Below are 23,786 nucleotides of genomic sequence, written 5' to 3'. Positions count from 1 at the left end.
GAAGGTTTCTTTTTACCTTGACGCTCGAGCAATGCTTCAACATCATCTTGTCTGCCCACAGAACAGTTCGAGGAGTTGAGGCCCAAGCAGATGGAATGTTGTTATGGTTCACAGCAAAATCTCATGTCGGACATTTGTCTTCCGTCTTATGTTTGGTGTTACTGAACCTGAAGCATTCCCCGCTCTCAGTCCTCAGACCCAACAGAGACAATTGGTTCGGCAATGCGATAGCTAACGCCTCTAGATGAAGTGGCTTTCGGCAAATGTCTTTGTTCACGGTGCTCCGACGGTTTGCTGTGTTGCGATGTGAAAGCCTTCATCTGTGCATTCCTCCACTTGCCAACCCCTGGTGATTGTTGACCCAAGCCTTACGCCTCAATATGTGAACAATACTCCTGGCATAAGCCACCAGAGTTCACGGTGTTGGTTCAATTAACGACATAGGCCTATAAAGAAGATGTAATCTCTCTCTCTCGTCCTAACATACTCGCACACAATTCAATACTCTGTCAAACACTCCATCACCACTAAACACCATGCCTTTCGGAAAACTCACTACTTGTCTCTGGTTCGAGGACCAAGGCGAAGAGGCAGCAAACCACTACGTCTCAATCTTTGCCCCTGATTCCAAGATCAATACCATTCAACGCTACACTCCCGCCGGTCAAGACACACACGGCCAGGAACCCGGAAGGGTCATGGTAATCGAATTCGAGCTCCGAGGCCGTTCCTTTGTCGCACTCAATGGCGGTCCAGCGAAGTGGAAATTCAGCGAGGCCATTTCTCTCATGATCGACTGCAAAGATCAGGCTGAAGTTGATCACTTCTGGGAGAAGCTCAGCGAAGGAGGTGATGAGGCCCGCCAACAGTGTGGATGGTTGACCGACAAGTTTGGAGTTGCTTGGCAAGTCGTGCCTTCAGCGCTCAAGGAGATGATGGGATCTGAGGATAAAGCTGCCGCTGGAAGAGCGACTATGGCCATGATGAAGATGAAGAAGTTTGATATTGCTGAGTTGGAGAAGGCGTATAAGGGTTGATGTACACCAGACGATGCTGCCAGGAAGGGATTTGATGTACTTAATCCTAGCTGTGGTGTCTATCATAGTGTCCACATAAGACGATGTTATGATTTGGAGAGTCTTCAAGATTGAGCCTATTATTGAACTAGACTGTCTTCGTCACAAGAGTCGTTAGACCCTGGCTGCTTTCCCCTAGACATCAGGTCAACGGCTGCAAAGCCGAGAGCACTCCGGACTGCACCGAGCATATCTAGAATACCAGACACTGCCTTTAAGCCGAGTATAGGCTAACAGAGATCCCGATGTCGTTTTATACAAGTTTGAATGACTATTGCTGTTCCGATCGTCGGTGTTGGACTCGGTAGATTGCCGAATAAGCTCTTATACGGCGGTAGCACCGAGGCGGCTCTTACCGGGCCGTGTCGCATCCGGAGCTTTGGAGCTGTATATCTTCGATTGTTGAGATATAGTTCTCATCTCTAAACTAATCACCTTTTACTCTGATTTCTCTAGGTGAACAATCACTCAGTTGATACAACATTATCCATGTCTCTTCCACATTCAGCTCCGGGAGTGACTAAAAACCAGCCGATCACGTTGACAGAGTCTGTAGACACACAAGACAAGAAGGGTTGGGATAAGGGTTGATAACTAATTAGCTCCAAGTAGCCGCATTTAGTGGGCTATAGCTACCCCAACCTGCAAAAGCTATCCCCCAAGAGTAAATCTGCATCGGTTTTAGCGGCCTAGATCGGCTCACAAACCACGGATCTCATCCAATTATCGATTCGAACCCTCAACTTTTTTTCTTCCATTAAATAAATCCCCTCCACCCTCTTTCTATTCCCTCTTCCCCTCAACATCAGTTTCTTCTTTCATCTTCACTTTTGTTCCTACTACAAAAGCCCTCTCGACTGGCATTGCCTCTCTTCCTATTCAAATCTGCTGTCGTCACTTGCAATATCTGAATCAGACTTATAGCACGCTCCTCCATTGCTTTCAAGTCTCGCACTTTCAATGGCAGAGTCAGCTCATAGCTCGCTCGCCAGTGGTGGCCAGCATGATGACCCCGCGTCCAAGCCTCATCTTGCTTCTACTGGGCTTGAGAATCAGGAAGAGGGAAATGCTCGAGAGGGTGATTATGACGTTGAGACGGTAGAGCGTATCTACAGGTTTGTGGCCAATCTCTTCTCAAATCGGTATATACTAACAGATTAATTTGTAGAAAGATTGATCGCCGTATCATTCCTGGTAAGTTTGCCTGTACCACGTGTGAAACCATCCACTCATCATGTTGCAGCTTTCTGGGTCCTATACTTCCTCTGCTCAGCCATCAGGTCGAATATCGGTATTGCTCAAACTATGAACAAGGACAAGGGACACGATCTCATGACTGTCCTTGGAATGACTCCAAAGGATGTCTCGACTGCTCTCGCTCTCTTCTACGTTGCATATGTCATCTTTGACTGTCCCTCCAACCTCATCATGAGCAAGCTGGGCCCTCGTCTTTGGATGGCACGCATTGTCTTTGCTACCAGTGTCATTGGAACTTGCTTCGCTGCTGTCAACGATCCTTGGAGTGTGAAGCTACTTCGATTCTTGCTTGGACTCGTCATTGCTGGCATGTGGCCTGGTATGGCTTTCTACCTGACCTTGTTCTACCCTCCTTCGCGCACCGGCCAGCGAATTGGCTACTACTTCACTGCGTCTCAAGTGTCTGCTGCCGTTGTTGGTCTCGTGTCTGCAGGATTCCAACTTATGGATGGGGAGAGAGGCATTGTGGGCTTCCGTTGGATGTTTATGGTTTATGGTCTTGTTGGTGTCCTTCTGAGCGTTATCCTCCTGTGGTGGCTCCCCGACCGTCCTCTTGCACCTGGCCAGACCCGACCCAAGACTGGTATCTTCAAGTGGCTCCCCGCTACCCCTGAGGTTCTCAAGGGCCAAGACGCAGTTATTCACTACCACGATCTTCGACGTGTTTATCACGCTCGACCCTGGAACTTTAGGGACCTAGGCCTTGTTCTGATTGATTGGCGTCTCTGGCCCCTGACTTTGATGTATTTCGGTGTCGTTGGCGTCGGCATCGGCACTCAGATGTACGGATCCGTAATCATCGCCTCCATCCGACCTGAGGCCAGCGGCGTCGAAGTTAGTCTTCTGTTTGCGCCAATCTGGATCATGGATCTCATCGCCATTCTCATCGTCACTCCTATCTCGGATCGCTTCCACAGATCTCGGCCTTACTTCTTCTCTGCAGCTGTCTGCATTCAGATCGCCGGTCTTCTTACCACTACTCTGGCGACCAACAACGGCTGGGCTCGATATGGAGGTCTTCTCATGGTTGGTTTCGGTCTTGGTCCCACTGTCCCTATCTGCATGGCTTGGAGCTCTGAGATCTTCCAGAAGCGCCATGGCGAAGTCGGAGTCGCTGCCGCGACTGCGCTCGTCTCTGGTCTCGGTAACCTGGGCAGTGTCATGACAACCTATGCTCTCTACACTGGCTGGCCTGAGGATGCCGCCCCTGGCCCTCACCAATACCGCAAGAGCAACTACACCATGATCGGAATTCTGTGCATGAGCATTCTCAGCTCATTCGCGATGAAGGCTCTTCTCACATATTTTGGCAACCCACCCAGCAACAAGCTCCAGTCAGACTCATCTAGTGAGTTTGAGGATGGTGCAGCCCGGCGAGAGGGTCAGGAGCGCGGTTTCGGATCTCTTCCTTGGAAGAAGTCGAACCGTGCTTAAGTCTACGGGACTCCCTTGACTCGTCCGCCTGGGCTGCATCTTCAACAATCGCCCTGGCTGACGCCTCTTAATTGAGCAGCTGGCAGTAGCCCAACCTGCTGATTCGGCTGCCTGTATCAACATGGCTATTCACTGATGACAAGCCTTGACGATATTCACTTCTCATCCTCATCCGTTAGGGTCCGATCGTTACGCCTCGAGGCGTCGCCAAAATTTCAATCTGGTATACATGCCACTAATATGACGGCCTCGACAACGATTTATGCTTTGGAGGACTCCCTGGTCTCGCGAACAGCTCGGTGACAATGCTTCAGCGCTATCACCCTGCTCCCCTCCCGAGTCCCGACCCTCCGAGCATCCTCCCATCGGATTATTTTTGATCTTTTTACTTTGATATTTACGCACTGTTTTGCTTTTTATTATGATACCCCATCAGCGTTTGTACACGCTGTCCTACGAGTTTCCCCATTTCCCTCGGCAGCGAAAGTGCTTCTACGCCATCGCTTTGCGGATAGTGTGTTGAACCAGAGCTCGCGGCGACAATGCTTGTTACGCTATCGTTTGGCGAGTTCTGTGGGCGTTTTGTGTTTTTTTTTTTTTTAGGTGGGAATGGTTGTATATGGCTCTTTGAGCTTGGTTACGGTGAGGGCATATTACTCGATCTTTATTATATAGTCTTGATTAGCATATAAAATAAACAAGATATATGCTCTCCCGCTTTATTTATCCATTGGACTCGGTGACTTTTCACGACTTGTATCGGAAAGGAGACATGGGTGGGAATACTGGCGAGACTCTCATCAAACTTCCTACTATACACCTGTGAAGTACAGAGGCCACATTTACGTTCATATTTTCACTGATCAAGACATAATATCTCATCAAATGACGTTTTGTATTCTCTAATCCAGGCGGTACATACATCGTGTTACACGCCCACAGGCAAAATCATAACCACATGAAGATAACAAAAGGGACAAAAAGTTAAACTCCAAATCTCAATATTTCTCATTCCTCTGCGTACCATCATCCTCCCCTAATCACAGAATATCCAGTCACAGACGGAAGTGTGACCGTAGGAGGATGACAGCCGCCACCCTTTGAAAAGAACTCCTCCCCCAAAATATCCTACACTCTAAAACCCTTGTGTGTTGTTTTTATCCCAAAATTGTCTGAAGTTGAATCGGAAAAAAAAAAGAAAAAGGAAACCCGTGGCCAAGCTGCGCTTGTTTACCAGAAGCCGAGCATGCGGCGGAATCGCTCAGGAGCAGGCACGTCGCTGTGAAGACGGGCGGCCTCGACGGTCGCGGTCACGTAAACTGTCTCGGGCTCAGGGGCACGGGTAGTGGCCAGAGTGGTAGAGGCAGGGCAGGCTGTGACAACGGAAGTGATGACCTTGGCGGTCTCCTTGCCGGCACCACAGGGGACGGTGACGGTCTCAGTGACCTGGTTGGTGAGGGTGACAGTCTCGACGCCAACGGTCATGGTGTTGACACCGACGGTGACGTAGGAAGTGACTTGGTTGGTAACAGTCTTGGTGATGACAGTCTCACCGGCAGCAGGGCCGGTAGTCTCCTGGCCAATGGCGCCCTCGGAAGTCTCAGCGGGAGGAACAATGGAAGTCTCAGCAGGAGGAACGACAACGGTGGTCTTCTCACCCTCGCCAGGAACGGTGACGACACCGGTGCCGGTAGGGACACCGTTGGAGACAGTGATAGCAGTAGTGCTGATCTCGCCGTCAGACTTGGTCATGGTGATGATAACTACACCAGTGGAAGTAGCAGTGACAGTCTCGTCAGCCTCGGAGGTCTCAGCGCCAAGGGCAGTAGAACCAACGGCCTCGGAGTCACCAGAAGTCTCAGCAGCAGCAGTGGTCTCAGCAGCCTCAGAGGTAGGGGCAGCCTCAGCAGAGGAGTCGACCTGGGTCTCAGGAGGGACGACACCAGTGCCAGTGGGGACACCGTTGGTGAGAGTGATAGCAATGGTGCTAATCTCTCCGTCGGGCTTGGTCATGGTGACAACGGTGACAGCCTCAGAGCTCTCAACAGCACCGGGGGCAGTCTCGGTAACAGCCTCAGAGGTCTCGGCACCGAGAGCGGTAGAGCCAGCGGCATCGGCATCGGAGGTAGTCTCAGCGGCGGCAGTCTCGGTGGTCTTGACAGCGCCAGTGGATGTAGGGCCCTCGATGACAGGGGTACCATCGGAGATAGCACAAGACTCGGAGACAGTGAGAGTTCGGGTAGAGATGACAACATGGCCACCAACACCAGGCTTGGTCTTGCCAGTAACCTCGGCGTCAGAGGGGAGAATGACGGAAGCGGTCTCAGTGGACTCCTTGGTGATGGGAGTAGGGGCCTTGGCAGTGGAGGAAGCATCGGCACGGCAAATCTCACGCTGCTTCTGGCAATCAGAGACCTCGAAGTTCTTTCCAGCGTTCTCAGAGCAGTCCTTGAACTGCTTGTCACAAGCATCAGTGAGAGCCTCGCCGAGCTCAGGGAATGTCTTCTCGTCAGAACCGGTACCGACAACGAAGTCACCCTTGTTGCCACGCTTGACGGGAGGGCAGGCGGCACCAATAACGACGGTGCGGTGGAAGATGGTAACCTCACGGATGACAACGATGACGGGCTTGTTGACCTTGCTGACAACAGCGCTGCTGGTAGCAGCCTCAGAAGAAACAGCGCCGGGGAGTTCATCAGAACCAGTGGTCTCGGCGCCAGCGGCAACAGTGGTGTTGGCGAAAGGTCCAGGCTGAGTGGAAACAGTGCTCTGTCCCTTACCAGTGGTGAGGATGATGGTGGTAGGAATAGGAGTCTCAGTCTCAGTGCTGGCGCCAGCCTCATTAGTGGCAGTGTTGGCAGTCTGAGTAGCGTTGTCGACATCAGTTGTCTCCTCTTCAACGGGGGCGGAGGTCTCGGCAGAGGTCTCAGCGGCGTCCTGGGTAGCTCCGGTAGTCTCAAGAGCAGCAGAGGTGTCGAGGGTGGTCTCGCCAACAACTCCAGTTGCAACAGTCTTGGTCTTACCGCCAGCACACTTGGTGCAAGGGATGGTGATGGTCTGGTTGACGTAGCGGGTAGTACCACGGGTGATGAAAGAGGTAGGGACAACAGTGGTCACATCAGCAGTCTGTTCAGTGATGGAACCAGAGTCAGTGGCCTCGGCAGTGGAAAGAGTCTCGGCCTCAGTAGTGGCAGCCTCGGAAACGGTCTCGCTGGAAACCTCAGAGACAGCCTCGGAAGTACCAGCAGCTGCGGCATCGCCAGAAGTAGTAGCATCAGCGGTGGAGAGAGCCTCGGACTCGGAGACAGTCTCAGAAGCAGCCTCGGAAGTACCCTCAGCACCAGCGTCGGCGGTAGAAGAAGCAGTGCACTTAGAGCAAGGGATGGTGACGGTCTCATCAACGAAGATAGTGGTGCCGTCAGTGATGTAAGAAGTAGGAATGACAGTCACTTCAGCAGTCTGGTCAGAAACACTGCCAGCATCACTGGTGATGACAGTAGTGATAACCTCAGAAGTGACCTCGGCGTCGGCATCACCAGCAGTGGAAGCTGTGCATCGAGAGCAAGGAATTGTGACAGTCTCGTCGACGAAGATGGTAGTTCCGTCAGTGATATAAGAGGTGGGAACAACGGTCACCTCAGGAACATCAGGAACCTCATAAGGGTTGCCAGCAGAAGTCTTGGGCTTCTGGCGAGTAACGGTCCTGGTGAGTGTGACCTTCTCCTGGGCAATGACACCCTCCACGAGAGCCTGTAGGCTGACAGCCGCGATAAGAACGTTGCGCATGAACATGGTGAAGGAAGTAAATCGGAAAGGCGTAGATTGGTTTCGTGTTTTGTTGATTTGGCAATGAGTGTAAATACTCTATCAAAGAGCAAAGTTGTTGTTAACTTGGAAAAAGGCGGCCAAAGCACCTGTCAAAGGGAACGACTGAGAAAAGAAGCCCAAACCTGGGAACAAAACGGAATGAGAATGAATGAGAGTTGAGTATGGAGAAGAATTGGACTCCAAAGAAGCAGCGACAGCTTCGTCTTTAAGAAGGCATCTCGCCTGGCAGTATACCTAGTATCAACGTCCACACTCAGCGTCAAACTCTGACGGGTGGCTGAGCAAACGGGACATCCTTGACATCGATCGGGACTTAATTAAAGTGGTCTCAACATGAGACGTGATGGTTATGTAGGCGCCCCGTCATGTGCCTTGATTCAGCGAGATTCTAGGATCAGTATAGACGAGACGTGGTTTGGAAGCAAGTGGATAAGCTGAGCATGGACAGACATTACCATATTAGGCTCGAGGGCCTAGGACGAGTTGCCTTGTGGACTGGATGATAGAGGCAGAATAGCATGGGCCCCAGATGCAAGGTTCGCGACCTCAGCAGATAGTGGAGGGATTGACCGGCCCCTGTCACCGTCCATCTGTTCATGATGAATTATCCGGGAGCCAATGGTAGCCAAGCCAACTAGTTCTCCCATGATGGGGACTTGATGATGGTTCCATTCGGTTGCCTCGGTACTCTTGGAATCAACAGGCGTTCACCGTCTGTTGGTATACAGCCGACTGTAGAACGGTGAAACTATTCCCGCCAGATCCAAGATCCAAAAATAGGACGGGCCAGCACTTGCTGGTAAACAATATGGATGAGACAGGCCATGGTGAATATAGAGAAGAGCTAAGTTTGAAGTTGTTTATTCGGTCCAGTGCCGATCCTCCTAGTAATTTAATTTGCCGTTCAAACAGATTCGGTTGTTTGTGATGTGACAATGTGATGAGATCCAGGTGAGGTGAGGTGAGGTTAACGGAATAATTGTCAACGCTAGAAAGGATCGTATGCAGGGATGCGAGGCATGGGAATATGCATAAAGTGAAGGTTGCAAGGGGGCGGGGTTATAACGTCGCACCAGACTCCGAGAGACATGGGGGAGACAAGGGTTTATCGTTTGCTTTTCCATATGACGGGAATATCAGAAATACGAGTAAACATTGTACTAGTCCATAGATCATGAGAGTTATCGATACTATTACTTCCGGATCTCGGTTCAGTTGCATCGTTGTTTTGACGATCTCAACCTGAACCACTTACACGATACTCAGCCTCTTTCAACTTCTCTTCTCACACAAAACAATGCCAAGTAACAGATCGGAGAGACCGTCCGCAACTATTTCCTCTTTAGAGACCAAAGCCTTGGATGACAGATCAAGAGATTGGTGATGCTGAGAGAGACCCTGGTCCAAGCGCTTCGTCTCTTACTGTAGATGAATCAAACCCAAGTTTCATGACTCCCCAACCTTGCCTCGTCCTTGTTTCAGAAACGGCTCCACGACCCGAAAAGAGGTCTCGAGTTCATGCACTTTGCCTCTGTTTTCACACGAATAGCGCTCTTTCGTCTACACTCAAAACAAGCATAATCTCTTCCTGAAGATGCTGCAATTGCGCCTCACCCTTTTCCCTTTGCCCTCCAAACAAACACAGCCCCCCCCCCCCGGGGGACATGGTGTAGTAATAGGCATGTTCCGAGTGTTTGTATCAAAAGAGTGTTATTTTAGTAGCATGGCCAGTGTGTTTCCGTCAACAGGGATTATAACTAACTTTCTTGGGCTGCAAATCCTCTGAGGCTCATAACGGCACACACACTTACGCGGATGGATGCACTTCGGTTGGTGATGAGATGACTTTTTCATATAAAGTGATTCGAGCCCAGGATTGCATCAATGCATCAGCGCTACTCACCACGCTTGGATGCCCGTTTACCTTGCGAGAGCCACTCGTTAGATGTCGCTATGATACTGCACGGCCGGATCGCCGCCTTTTTAATTTACGTAGCTGCAGCTACTCATCCTGTTTGCTATTTCCCTGGATCGGCTTGTTTCTGTTTCATGAAACGGGATGGGGGTTCATGATCCTTCGTAATCAATATCAACATGATTTCTGCTCTTGACGCGGCTCGATATTGTTCGAATTACGGGAACTTGAGACTGTGATACTATTTGCCTTGGATGCGGATATCTCGGAAATTGCGTCACTATATGCGCCGTGTATCACTGGAGTTTGTTTTGTTTGAATCCTACGTCTGCTCATATTGAGTTTGATATTTGAGCTGATGCCCTCAGCAAACGTCTATCAACACCTGTCATCCCTGTCGTAGAGCCAGCATAGCTTGTTGGAAACGTCATCGTCGTCGCCATCCTCAAAATTATCTGTCCAAGCATGCTCTCGAGGTTCCCTTTCAGCGACACGGAATCTATCCTAGGGGAGGAAAGAAAACTCAGGGTCTTGATCCTAAATGATAAAAAGACTTAGGTGATTTGGGATACATTCAGGATACTTTCTGCTAGGTTCATTTTGATATCTCATATCAGTCTAATATTTCCTTGCTCCCCGTACCCATATGCATATGTTCCATTTTACTATCTCTGAGTCTTCATCCTCCGAACCAATATCAGCAATCCCACCACGCTCAGTTGTTGGGCTTCACTTCAAGCGGAACGAGGTCACAGTTTGCGAGCGTTAGTTCCTCGTTGCTTGGTTCCTAGATATCCATGCAGCCCCTGCAAAGACGAGATACACAAGACGGTGATTCTTCTCCACAAAGTACATGCTCACAGACACCCATGTTAGTATCAGTCAGCCTTGTGAATCCAGATCATTGAAAGGCAACATTGGGATAGCTTGTGGAGGAACTTCCGTGGCTCAGGCATAGTAACCGGCATTCGCCTGCATGAGGAACTTGACCTTCCAGGCCTGAAGAGGCTGAAATTGGTTCTTTAATGAAAGACATAGATGGGTCTGTCAAGGCTGCCGCGCTGAGGTGTAGATCTCACCAAGAGGCTTGAGCACCTTTCCAAGCCTTTGGAATGTGCACCTGTCTTAAAGGCACCGACCCAAAGGGCACCAATGTCCGATCGCGTCTGACGAGGGTTCGTAAAATGGCACTTCCATTATTCAATTGGTTCAAGAATACAAAGGAACCTTGTAAACAGATGCCACATATGCTGTACTCAAGATCAGGTTCGTCAAAGATGCTGCACATGAGGGCTTTCGTCCCTCCTGGGTTGCAGCTGAGGGTAAGGAGTTTGTCTAAGACTCATCCATGGGATACGGCTTGCTGCATCTGGATTCCTTCCCGCCCTTACCATACGAAAATACGGTAATCAATAGGCCTTCTATTATGTTTGGCAGCTAGTATTAGTGTTGCGCCCATGGAGGCTACTATCTTCTGATCTTCAATGTCGTGGAGATAACAGTAGTCAGACAAGTAACCACGGGCGGCGATAGATGATGTAGGAGTTCATACTACTCCATAGATTCGTTTCATGATCATCTGAGCGATGGTGAATGATCCGTTCAGTACTGTTCAAATGGACCTCAGAGGATACATGAGCTTGCCATTCGAGCCTTGAATAGTTGGGTCCCAGTCGCCATCATTCGACAGAACAGCACCCCACAATTGAGCCGCGTCCTCTTCTACTTCGCCAATATCAACCTCTTTAGAAGAATAACCAGTACTCAAAGGTGCTCCGGAGCCCTGGTTGAAGTTGTATGGCCAAGACTGAGATAGTTGTGCTCGTGATTCAACCACCTCCACCGTGTTGAGAGGATGTCCGCCCACGCATAGATCAATATTGGGATATTGTCTTACTCTATCGTCAATTTTCATTCAAGGGGATTTCGAATCTCATTCTTTTTGCATCGGTTTGTCCCAAGCTACTTGAAATATTGCTTCTTGATCAAATGCTGGTACATGATTTGCATCGGTTGTAGCAGCCCAGGTTGATCCTCCTCGAATCATGGAAACATTGGTAAAGGCGTTGTCGGTTTTGATACCTTCAGAAACTCAGGGTATTTGGGAAATACCGTTTTTATGCTTGATAGATAGTCTCTGATAAGCTGGTCATTGTCTGACGCCAGATGTTGAGACATGTTCTGGATCCTCGTACATCCATGGCCCGAAGCCTGCTCGCTGGGGGGCACTTCATCTTTCGTTTCCAAAATATTATCTTGAGAGAAGTTTGGGGATTTGAAAAGTGTCATGTCATGGCTGTTGGACTGCTTGGCGGATGGATCATACAAAACTCCATTTCCAACAGTCTGTTGGTTGAGGTTTACAATGATATCTTGGTGAGTACCTATCAACGGACATTCGAAATTCCAACTCTTGCTTTTGGGGGCATATATTAAGGCTAATTTAAAAGACAGCATTTTCCATGTTTAGAAGTTTCAACACTGAATGAGTGAAAACAATGCTATGAGAATGGTGTACTAATAAGGTAATTGCACGTAGAGAAATTGGCACACTTCCTTTATTCGGGGTATATGACGCCGTATCCTTCCATTTACACGCACAATGCAAAAGAAATAACTCAGATCGAAAAAAGAACTAGTCCCCTGTTTTTCAGAATATCTATTTGTCAAACAACTCCGCCCAACTATTCCTAATAGGTCTCTAAGTCATGATGGTATGGGGTAGGCTGCAAGAGAGATTAGATTGATAAGATGAGATTGTCATGGGCCCCGACACCGGAACGATCTAAACAGCCGTGTCGCAATTTTCTGCTCGCACATTGCGATGCAATCCAAGCTAGACCTGGGCATTTTTTCTAGAATACAGCGTTGTTGTACGTAACGAGATGCGTTGTTGGGAACTGAACGGTGAACCCCCTGCATGATTGGCATGATGCAAACAAGTGAATTCTTCTCGTCTCATGACGGGTAAAAAAAAAAAAAACACGTGGGGTATCCTCGTGACATTGCACAAGCCCGTAAAGGAGAAAGTGGTATTTTTGTACTGTTTTGTTTATTCGGTGTAATAGTATTACATTGCAGCTCGAGCACGACATAGCCGTCACCGCCGGATTATCCATATACGCATTGTCTGTACAATGTACATGGATGTTAAAAAAGTTGACAGCACTAGATCCACTTGAGCTCTCGGGAACAAAGAGGGGCAGACGAGACACGACAAGACTCGCTTCCATGATAGGTTTGAATCGGGCTCTTGAACTCGAGGGTTTATGCTATTCTTGGCAATTCTGACAAGCTTCAGGAATTGGTCCTGGACTTTACCGTAGACATACTAGTGGTCGTTATCTAACTTGATTCGAGTCTGGGTCGAGCTGTGGCTGGCATCAAGTGACTGACGCATCATTGACGAATCTCATTGATGCAATCGATCTCACTGCCACCATTCACTCACTCATTCGTTTGCTCACTCACTCACATTCCACTCCATCTCCTCAATCTCACTCACAGTCTTTCTACGCAGATCCACTGAGAACGACTCTGTTCTGTAGCTTCAATGGCTGCTTCTAAGCTCATATCATAACTCACTCTTCCTTTCTACCTCCGTGATTCTTTCGTCCCGCTCCGTCTCCCCGCTTCATCAACTCCCGGCCTCCGTTGGTGACATTGATAACATAACATAACCCACTTCTTTCTCACTCATCATAGCCCCAGTTCCAATTCTAGTTCCAGTTCATTCCCCCTGCAGATATCATTAGTCCTATTCTGTAACTAAACATCACCTTCTCTTTTCATACCTACTCTCGATCTCTCTCTCTATCTTCCTGCATACCTTTCTCTGCCGTGTCTAGCCCCGATCAGTCAAAGTTCCGCATCACGGGCCCTCTTCCGGCCTTCGACATCCGGTTCTATCATTCTCGGACCCCCCTCTTACCGACTCGAGCCCCCCTACCCATCCCATCCTATCCCCTCTGCTTATCAGATCCTGGGGATCGTGGGCTCACACTGTACCTACTGTGCCAAGACGCAAGTCACTAGTAAAAGAAACAAAAGAAACACCCCCAAAACAAGCCATGGCGCGTTTTGTGGATTTGGAGGAGGACGAGGATGTTGGAGCGGGCCCTGGCGGCTTTACCGTCAACGATCCTCGTGCCGCTTCTGCACCTCATCATGAGGTCGTGCCGCCTATTCCGCCTCCTGGTCCTTTTCATCATGACGACCCCCAGCAGAGTGAGCTTTCTCAAAAAGATCAGCATCTTCTTCTTCTTAGGAAACTCCAGTTGTTGTCTGCCAACAGCCGGAATGGACCTTGGCCTCATTCTTTGTATAACCCAGAGCCACTAGGCACCATGGACTCTTCTACCTTTCAGGCGCCTATTACCAACGCCTTTCAGTGTTATCCGTGAGTGCGATCCGTTGCTCAATCAATTTTCTGTCCAATTTCGTTGAGTGATTCGTGGTCGAAGCTGTTGACCTTCATCATGATATCTGGTGCTTCGTTTAACACCGAATTCGACATGTCATGACAACTCCCACTAACCCTCCAAATAGTGTTGTCGAAGCCATTGCAGCTTCCATCGACCTTAATACCCTCGATGCTCTTTCGCGTACCTGTCGACTCATCCATCATGGCCTCATTCAGTACCGTACTACTCTGATCAACTCTACCCTCCACTGCCAAAACGAAGAAGTCCCCGTTGATGGCTCCGAAACCTTTCGCTACCGCGCTCGCGCTGGTAATTGGTTCTACATGGAAGACGGGCGCAGTTACAATGGAAAATCAGGCGACTGCGCTCGCGATATGGTTGGCAAGTGCCGTCGATGCGGCGATGTGATATGCCGGGTATGTACAGCGATCTGCGAGCTGCCGAGTTTTGGCCCAATCGCGTGTTACTGACCTACTCTGCAGAACTGCGCCATCAAGCCACCGGCTTCCGTCGCCCTCAAGGAGAGGCACAGGAGACTCTGCAAACCTTGTGTTCACGCACCTATAGCCACTCTTATCAAGGCGCCAGTAGATTCAGATGTACCACTGTCATCTGAGTTGGTGTCGCGAGACGTTTGTAAGTGCGCCGACGAGGGCGTTTGGCTATGCCAACCATGTGGGCGAAGCATTCGTGCCGCAGATCATGACTATCAGCGGTGTGTATTAATATTTCAAGTAACCTTGCTCTCTTACTGACCGATGGGCTTAGTATATGGCGCTGGCGAAACCAGTACGGTGAGGTCCTCGGCGGTCTTGGAACAGGCATTGGCGAGGGCGTTCGTGGCGTCGTATGTGGCCGCGAAGAAGATTGCTGTGCCGCCAAAGAAGTCGAGCATCAGGTAGATTGCGACGCCGAGGACGCCCGGGACGGCAATGTGGCTCCGACTCCGGCTCCGCAACAAGCTCCGGTTGACGCACTCATCGACCAGCTCCGTCTTACACATGAGCGCACACCATCGCCGTCCCTTGGCCCTGGATACCTTCGTCATGAGATCGAGGGTATTGGTGGTGTTGTGAAGCGCAAACGTGTTCGCATGGTGCGTGTTGGACATTGTGTCCCTGAGTGGGATGATGAGCGCACCAGCGGTAGTCGTATCCTCGGCCGAGAGGTTAGAGGAGAACGTCGTTCGTGGTGCGGTTGGTGTAACCGTGTGATTCCTGGTGAAAAGGATCTCTTGAATGAGCCACCGTCTTCCTCGTCTTCAAGTGCTGGAGGAAGCCGCCGCACATCGACGTCGACTACTAGATCGACTGAGATGAAGTTGGATTAAAACAAAAGTTGCTTCGTATAGTTTTTATTGGTTGGTTTTACGAATGTTCGTATATAGGTGTATCGACCTCTTGGATTAGCTTTAATTGCTTGCTATCTGGGAACAAGGGGTACATATGGGACACAATTGGAGAATTGCTGGGCATTGAATGTCATAAACTCAACGGGCATACGCCATTCATGATACACGAGATAGGGAGACAAGGGTCAAAAATACAAGAGGCCGTTGTATTCGAGGGGTTTTTGGTATTTGGCAATTATACAGATTTTTGCCCTCTCGTTGGGCCGGAATCAATGCTATTCGCATTTCACTTTATTCTCCATGACCATAATCCTACATCAACTCAGACGATTTTCCATGTTTGTACAAGTCTGATAGACTGCCACACCGACACATCGAAGAATAAACTCCTTACAACTCGCCACGGTACAGCATGTCTGTCCTCCTCTTGCGGTCCTCTCTTGCGGCGGTTCGAATAGCACCCCATCGTGATTCCCTTCTCTCCTGCTTGCGCTTAAGACCCTCAAGATATGACTTGGGCGCAGGAGCAGCCATCTTGACGAAAACAGGCGAGCAGCCAAACTTTTCAGCCAGCTTATTCACACTCCATGTGATGGGATCATCTGCCCTTAGTCGCTTCATCTCCCTGATATCCTCAGCCTTGAGGTTGTATACAGGATTGCGGCGAGGATAGTCCATCTTTGGGGCAAGTTTGCCGGGTGCGATAGGTTCTAGAGGAGAGCCGGGAGTGTGTCGCATTCGTGTGAGAGCGGCACGGCGAGGGTCGCTATGTGGGAGGAAGATGAAAGGTGTGTGAAGAGGAGAGGCCTCGGAAGAAGGAGGGTTGTAGATGATAGAGTCGGAGGCGGGGAAGGCTGCCTTTCGGTCTGGGAGAAAGGACTCGTGAGGAGCAATCTTTAGAGATCGTTTCGTTCGGCTTGTTGTCTTGTGGCCACGGCAAGGAATGGTAGGAAGGGCAGCACGAGGGCTGAATAGCCTGGCGGCTGGTCGAATGAGGCTTCGGAACTCCATGGTGACTTGATGGGCTATCGTCGAGGGTCCCGTGACAAGAAAACAGTTGCACAAGTGACCGGAGATGTGATTTGACTTTGTATGGACCTCGAGGACCGGGCTGAGAGCGATTGGCCACGGTAATTGGCGTATCGTGTGGTTACCGCTGGACCCTGTAAACTACCTGAAGTCGGAGATCTGAAGTTTCTGCCGTGCACAGCTACGCTTACCTAGCACAGCTTACCTAATGACACGAGTCACGTGTTTGTTCCAGCTTCAAAGTCACATGGTATGGGCCGACCCATGATCATCTTCTCGGGCTCTCCTCTTAGCTCCAAACTTGAAAGCTGATGACGTCGATTCTTCACCAGGAGGAATGCCCCTCGACATTGACCCCTCGTGGCTATTAACTCCCGCTTACATGCAGTCGGCGCAATGAGATGAAACTTCATGCTGACGAGTCCCTTGTTTCATTTCTCCAAGGCCATGGAGATCTACAGAAAATTCCAGAGAAACTGGAGAAATTGTGGAAGATCAATCAGTCACCCTTATCAGTGGCAAATTATAGCAGGGGAAAAGGGGTCAACGGGGTCGGCACATGGGGCCTGTCAGAGCTTGGAGTAACCAAAACAGGGCTGAATTGGAAGCCCAATGATGCATCTCAGATTGGGTTTTTGGTGTTGTTGATGTTTGGGACCAAAAAAGCAATCAACGGTGGGTAAAGCAGGGCAGGCTTTTTTCCCTCTCCCTCTTCGTTGGTCATTACTCTGATGCAGATACGCGCGGATCTTTATCCCTTATTAGCCTGTTCCGCCAGGGCAAGATGAAGAAAGTGCCCTGAAGGAGTCGTCACGAGGTCCATGTCGGTAGCGGGGCTGTAGCCGGGTTGGTGATTGACAGTAATGGGATGTGATAAGAGGTGACCAACTTGGTGACCATGGACACCCAACCGACTTGTTCCAAGGCAGAGCGAGAATATGCAGGCTGAAGGGGAAATGGAGTGATAAAGACTGATATAGCATCACATGTTATCAAGGCTGTGACTGTACGTACGAGGGAGAGAGCGAAAGCAATATCATGTCATTTCAAGGTGAGAAGGGATATTTTGAACCCATCGGATCAGTCCCTCAGCATCTGAGATAGGCAGCCCAGGGCTGACCTTGGTACTATTGGGAGAAAGTCCCTTTGATACAGGCCTGACTTGCATTAACGAGAGTCCCATGTCGAGTGCATGCATTGGTGCTGCACGATACCAGACAGACGTAACATCAAACGTAGGATCACAACATGGAGACCCAACAGAAAGAGAAGAGCATCTGGGCGGACGAGATCCTAAAACGTGGTCACAGTCTGTGGCCTTGTATCGCTTTTACGGCATGGCATCTCGATGTCTACCGTTTTTAGCAGGTTTTGCTAATAATGCCTCTCTTGCTCATCGTCCATCGTCCGTTGGCCAAATTGGCTGGCAAAGGTCCCGTGGTTCAAAACCCTTTCCCATCGTTTACATTGGAGCCATGGAATTAAATCTCTCGTCCCTGCAGACGGTGGAGGCTTTCATCTGTGCGACTCACATAAATTGCCCCATAAATGCCCTGGATAGTGCAATCATCCCGCCTTCAGTCGGTCCCGTGCCTTGATCGAAAGTGCGCTGATCTTTGGGAAAAGTTGAAGCTTGACTTGACCTCCAAAACGAATTGTAAAGCCACCTACGCCGCCCGTCAGCCCCCCCAGTCATTATCAATTCCATTCACATACCTTTTTCTTTAGCCTTTTGAAGCTCGTCTCATCCATTAATGCACCATTCCCCCCTTCTCAAGTTCTGACTTTTGTCTCCCTTTCATTGTTCATTTCGGCAGACAATAAATAGAATATCCATCTCGAAAGATCCTTGCAATTTACCAACAACGGGCAACGAGGCGAGCGACATCCGGCAAAAGCAATAAACTTATTTTAGTTTATCGTCTTCGTACCTGCACGCACCTGCACCTAGGTACAGTACAGTCCGTACCTTGCGCTTGCTTGCGCCTCCAAACCTCTCTCTCTCTCTCTCCCTCCCTTGACACCTACGAATACGCTACAGCCCTAGCCATAGCGCGCCCAAAGTCTCAGCCCGCTCTGCCCTGCCGAGCATTGTACTTAACTCACCCACAATCTGTCTATCTCCGACTCTCTCTGTCTCTGTCTCTTCAACTCATCGACCAAATCTTGGAATCATTGTCTCGGCCAATCTCTAGAGCATCAGCCACAAAAACCCAAGTGCATCACGCAGACCCTCAGACCGAGACGGCGTCAAGCGGACAACGGCATTGCCGCGATTAGCAGGTCCCTAAGAGCTAGCGCTGGCCGTTGCGGGTCTTTGTTTACGGAGTCCCCAGTATTGTACCGGGAGCTACGGACTGTTTTACAGGGCAGATATACCTAGGTAAGTTCCATGAGGTGCTATCTATTCCAATCCAATATTCAATGTTTCTCCCACCCTCATCCAAAGGGCAGCACCGACGCCAAACTCAAAAGTCAAAAAGTCTCAGTTACACAAGGTCGCATCACATCTGATTTTGTTTTTTTCTGCTTTTCCCGACTTGCTCATCCGATACTTCACACCCGCTACTTAAATATCTCTGCTGCCCGTCCGCCTGACTGTCATCTGTCGTTGCTCTCCCACTTGCCGCTCTAGACTTGCATTCCACGACTCTCGTTACTGACTCGACCTTATTGGGCAGTCCCATACAATCTTTTGCAGCAGCAAACGTTCTCCCGTATATAGTTTACCACCGAAAACCGTTGACGACGCTTAACCTCCAACGGTTAACATCTGGGCTCATCTGTCAACATGAGTCTTGCCGAAGCAGCCCCCATCACCCGCGATGACCGTTTCGCCAACACTGAGTCTGTTGGTGATCAACGGTTAGGTGACTCAACCCCCCGAGCCAGCGATTTCAGCAACGATGCCGATCACAGAGAAGATACAAAGAAGGACGGGAAGAGCAAGATGCGTAGCTTGTTCGGCCTCGGCAAGAAGAAATCCTCTGTGCTTACCAAGTCTGACTCCAAACCCGACACAACCAACTCCAAGTCTGAATCCCAACCGGAGTCTCGTTCTGAGTCACAAACTCCTGCCAACGTGAACTCCAACCCTGCCACCCCATCTCTATCTCGAGATGCTTCCAAGTTGTCCTCGAAACAGCCGTCATGGCCTCCTGCTAGCGAGCAGAGCTTTACTCTTCCCTCATCTCCAGGTCGCGGCTTCACCGGTTCTCCACGACTTTCTTCGCCAGCCACATCACAGATCTTTGAGCGTGATGTTCAGGATAGCACTGTTCTCAAGCCCAACTCTCCCGCCATCCCTACACATATTCAGACCGAAAACTACATTCCTCCCGTCCTCGACGATGCGTCCGAGGCCATCACGAACGAAAAGCTTGACCCCGATACAGTCGAGATTGTTACCCACAGCTCGCATCAACCTGCCGCTGTGACAGTTACAGGAACCAGCAATGTTTTCCCCTCGTACGACCTTGGAGCCAGCGAGTGGGCAGCCGAGCTCGCCTCCTTTGCTGACCGAGAGGCTGTCTCGGCCGACAACGCTTCCAACTACGGTTCCCTGGACTCTTCCGATGTCCGCCGGCTCTCATTCATTTCATTTGCCGACGTTGTACAGGCTGAACACAACCCTCTTTCGGGTGTTGCGAGCTCCCGCGACAGCATCCACCTCGCAGGACTTACGTCTCTCCCAGCAGCGGTCAACCGTTCGCCTTCGCCAATTCGATCACCCGTGTCGAGCCAAGGACCCGAGACAAGCCCCCCCACAAGCAACCCTGGCAGCATGAAGGGTATCGAGTTGAGTCCGACTCGAAGACCTCTTGGTAGCCCAACAAGCACAAACAACCTCAAGCTCAACCCTTCAGGGGGTGATCTGAACATCGAGACATTGAGCCAGGCCCTACGACGAACCGGTAGCAGTGATCTGAGCCATGTTCGCAGCGGTCCTGCAAGCCCAATTGAGGCAACTCACCTTCGTTAATTGCATTTTCAGCACGACAGGAGTACGCTATTCGAGAAGGAGAAATGATGATATCCACAAAGCAAATGCAATATTTTATACAATTTGGTGACTTTAGTTATTTTTTTATTCTATTCGACTTCGATACCGTACGGGGATCGACATTTTTTTTGGGAGGGATTGAGAATGAGGATACCGGGATCTGGCAATGGGAGTTGGAAGAGAGAGTTTTTACCAGGCGTCGAGACTTTGCGCGATACAAGCACCATGCACATATCATGCTTTCTTGGTCTTTTTTCATCTTCTTTTCTGACGCGAGAAAATACAAAGAAATTACCCAAATTGGTAGTTATGTATTCAACATCTTGCTCGGTTTACTTTCGCCTGGGTGATTTCTTGCGGGTAAGGGACACGGTGAATCATGATTTTGTGTCATATCCATGAAAAGTTTGAGCATCAGACGTTGAGAGAAGGGAGATGGCATGTTAACATGTTATGTGTAACCAATACCGCGTTTGTTGTCAATCAATGGGAGTCTTTCTGCACAAGATGAGCACGAATATGACCTTTCTTGGCATGAGGAAGTTCTGAAACGGTGACTGCAGCTGTTGTGGACCATGATGAAGAAGTCTGTAGCTCTCTGGGTGAAATCATAGGTAGTCTTCAGCATGGTCTGGTTAGTGGGGCTTTCGTCTCATGAGCAATGGTACAAGTTTCTAGAATATGAGATGTAACCTTGTTGCTGGCCTCAAGAAGCAACATGTGGATTCTATGCCCTTGTTGATAGTCGTATATCTTGGAGTATTAAGAAGGTTTCCTTTTTTGATATAAATCACTTGGACCGATTGCGTGGCACCACATGAGACAAGGATATAATATCATGACGAAGCCCTAAGAAGGCTATGCATGGAAACACAATTAGGCTCATCAAATAGACGCTCGTTAATAGAAGCGGTGTGATTCGGAAACCTGTGTTGCCTGAATTGTTGCACTTTGTGAGCTGATGTTTCGAAAGACTCTTGGGTTAGGTCAAGAGAAGGACTGTGCTTGATTACCCGGGGTCAAAGGAGGTTACAAATGGGGACATGTCAGGCAAGTTTAAAGTTGAGAACCATGATATTCTCGAATGATTGGTCCCCGGCATTCGAAAATGGTTCTCTCACGCTGGAACACGTCGACAATGGTCTTGACCCCTGACTGATGTTGAAAAAAGAAACGATTGCTTTGGAGGTAAGATGCGACTTTCGTGTAAGCAAGTATTGCATCAATGGATCAGATACATGGTAACATTGGCGACTCATGGAGAAGCAATACGGATAGCACAGACTCAAAAGACAGGGCTTCCCCGATGACACGTAAGATCCATCTCAGAACTCAGGCATTAACAAAAGCAAAGAATATGGAGATGAGAGTTTTTCTAGATGCCACACGTGGATCGTCCCACGCCAGCGGGACGGGACAGCAAACCCAGTGTTGTTGGAACCAACAGCCTCATATTCTATGCACATCTTTCTTGCATATGCTCGATATCAGCAGCGGGCGTTGGATCATAAGCTCAGGGGTTTGAACGGCAATTCAGCGTCGACTTATTCCCGTAACCATAGACATTATCCGGATAAGATTTTCAGGAGAAAAGAGGAGTAAGGACACAGGTAACTAGTATCGTGAATATCGGAGATAGACCACGGAGAACGCTTTGACGACCCTATTTGCTTTTGAGGAGTTCCTTGTTAGCCTTGCCAAGAACTGTTGGTCACAAGAGAAGATATCCATGTGGGCGGGGCAGGCCTCAAATCTTAGTTTCTCTACGATAATGCCAGGAATACGGATTCCCATCATCTCATTGGATTTGACCCGTTGGGCTGATGGTTTTGTCAGCTTGATCTTGCTTCTTGGCTGTCATCAACCCCGGCATGCTTTTGATTGCAGATCTCGTACCCTGAACCACTCAGAGATTGTCTTTAATGGGAAATGTGATCAAGTCTGGTGCTAGGAAGCTCGCTCCGAGAGAGCTCTTGAACTAGCGGCGCTCAAGTTTGAGTTTTACTGATGCTAGAAGCTAACTTAGATGCGTGGGATATCAGCCCGTCGTTGCGGGCGAAAACTGATACTTGCCGGGTGACATTCTGACTATTCCCATGTTATGACCGTCTCATGGCTTGCGCCTTGTCATGCTAGGAACTCGGATTCCCTGTCCCGCGTGCCTCTGAGGCACTCATTTCTGCATCTCGTCACCGAGAATCATCATCAACTCGAGTCATTGACAGTCAGCTCAGCTCTCTCCATGAAAACCTAACGAACGTTGAGATTGGATCGACCATCATTAATCATCTGAAGGCCTGTCCCTAGCTAGCGGGTCTGCAGCCAGGATACGGAGTAAGGGTCGGCTTACTTGCACAATCGCAACAAGAACCTTTACTGGAAAAGCTCATCCGAAAAATGTCCTCTTTTGGGGAGGGAGGAAAGCATCCGAAGATCCTGGCTCGGCGGGACAGGGTGAAAGCCCGGGATTTGATGGAAACACTGGAAACGCTGGACGACTTGGGATGAAACTTGGGAGCAGGGGATTTGATGTGACGCTGTGAGATGTGATGCTGTTGGTGCTGCTGTTGGTGTTGGTTTATCAATCAGGTGGACAACTCACAACCAGTCTGACGGGTCCATGGTTCCATTCTCATGTCGGACAGAGTCTCAGTGCATGATACAGAGAAGCTTTGAGGACAGCAAGGTTTCGTTTCTGAAATGAGAACTGGATCACCACCTTAGAAGGCGGCCTCAATACTAGTAATATCTCAGTTGACTATTGCCTTCATACGTAGTCTACATACATCATATGTGCTGATATTGTAATCATACAATCACGGTAAAGGAATTAGGCCACTTCCTAATTTAGCATTGTAACTCTCTATCAAAGAAGATCCGCTCTCTTCCATTAACCAACTCCACACTTTGTCCTTGTCCTCCACTGTTGCGTTGCGTGCTGCGTTGCGTGCCCGGGACAAGGCCAGGTCTTTAGAGTGGGATCCGACTTGCAGGGCACATCTGTCAGGGAGACCCTGCTGCTTCTGCTTTCCCCCCACTGCGTCGGGTCTGAGTCTGAGATTCTGGAAGGAAAGGGAATGAGATGAAGTTGAAGAGGACTGGGACTGCGTAGCGTAGTTGAGACAAGTCGCAGAGAGACTCGTCAGCAGCTGAGATAGGTACTTGATAGTGTCTTGACGGAATTAGGTACGATAGCTTAGGTACTTGTTAGGTATCGTCACGGCCCGTCTTGTCTCGGCATCTCTCTTCAAGTAAACGATTGGACATGGTTCCTCGCCCGAAAACTAAAGCCGAAAAGGCTGCATGGCGTTCCATTCTGCGCTGTGATCGGCAGCGAAAACCGTCCCTAGCTATCCCCCGCTTCTCGAAGCCGGATCCAAGACAGAAGAAGCAGGTCAGTCGACCTGATTACAAAATGTGCCTGGCCATATGCCATATGCAAACCGGAGAGAAAAGAAAAAAAAAAAAA

At 49.5% G+C, this 23,786-nt stretch overlaps 6 protein-coding genes across 6 annotated transcripts; 4 read left to right on the top strand and 2 right to left on the bottom strand.

The window, feature by feature from the left end:
• Positions 1-536: 536 nt before the first annotated feature.
• On the top strand, positions 537-1,037 carry J7337_005994 (uncharacterized protein; the record flags this gene model as incomplete). The annotated part of the gene is made up of 1 exon (XM_044823663.1): positions 537-1,037. The coding sequence occupies one exon, from the start codon at positions 537-539 to the stop codon at positions 1,035-1,037; it is 501 nt and encodes a 166-aa protein (XP_044682154.1).
• A 999-nt stretch (positions 1,038-2,036) lies between these two features.
• Positions 2,037-3,767, top strand: J7337_005993 (uncharacterized protein; the record flags this gene model as incomplete). Its single annotated transcript, XM_044823662.1, has 3 exons — positions 2,037-2,191; positions 2,245-2,270; positions 2,320-3,767. The coding sequence occupies 3 exons, from the start codon at positions 2,037-2,039 to the stop codon at positions 3,765-3,767; spliced, it is 1,629 nt and encodes a 542-aa protein (XP_044682153.1).
• Positions 3,768-4,997: 1,230 nt separating this feature from the next.
• Positions 4,998-7,559, bottom strand: J7337_005992 (uncharacterized protein; the record flags this gene model as incomplete). The annotated part of the gene is made up of 1 exon (XM_044823661.1): positions 4,998-7,559. One exon carries the CDS (start codon positions 7,557-7,559, stop codon positions 4,998-5,000), a length of 2,562 nt encoding a protein of 853 aa, XP_044682152.1.
• A 6,021-nt stretch (positions 7,560-13,580) lies between these two features.
• Positions 13,581-15,264, top strand: J7337_005991 (uncharacterized protein; the record flags this gene model as incomplete). Its single annotated transcript, XM_044823660.1, has 5 exons — positions 13,581-13,909; positions 14,059-14,350; positions 14,417-14,570; positions 14,634-14,649; positions 14,670-15,264. The coding sequence occupies 5 exons, from the start codon at positions 13,581-13,583 to the stop codon at positions 15,262-15,264; spliced, it is 1,386 nt and encodes a 461-aa protein (XP_044682151.1).
• A 411-nt stretch (positions 15,265-15,675) lies between these two features.
• Positions 15,676-16,296, bottom strand: J7337_005990 (uncharacterized protein; the record flags this gene model as incomplete). The annotated part of the gene is made up of 1 exon (XM_044823659.1): positions 15,676-16,296. One exon carries the CDS (start codon positions 16,294-16,296, stop codon positions 15,676-15,678), a length of 621 nt encoding a protein of 206 aa, XP_044682150.1.
• Positions 16,297-19,105: 2,809 nt separating this feature from the next.
• Positions 19,106-20,296, top strand: J7337_005989 (uncharacterized protein; the record flags this gene model as incomplete). The annotated part of the gene is made up of 1 exon (XM_044823658.1): positions 19,106-20,296. One exon carries the CDS (start codon positions 19,106-19,108, stop codon positions 20,294-20,296), a length of 1,191 nt encoding a protein of 396 aa, XP_044682149.1.
• Positions 20,297-23,786: the final 3,490 nt, after the last annotated feature.

The sequence above is a fragment of the Fusarium musae genome, chromosome 4 (assembly GCF_019915245.1).
Source record: "Fusarium musae strain F31 chromosome 4, whole genome shotgun sequence".
NCBI lineage: Eukaryota > Fungi > Ascomycota > Sordariomycetes > Hypocreales > Nectriaceae > Fusarium > Fusarium musae.
Note: the sequence above shows the minus strand (reverse complement) of the source record. Positions and strands in the feature narration are given on the sequence as shown.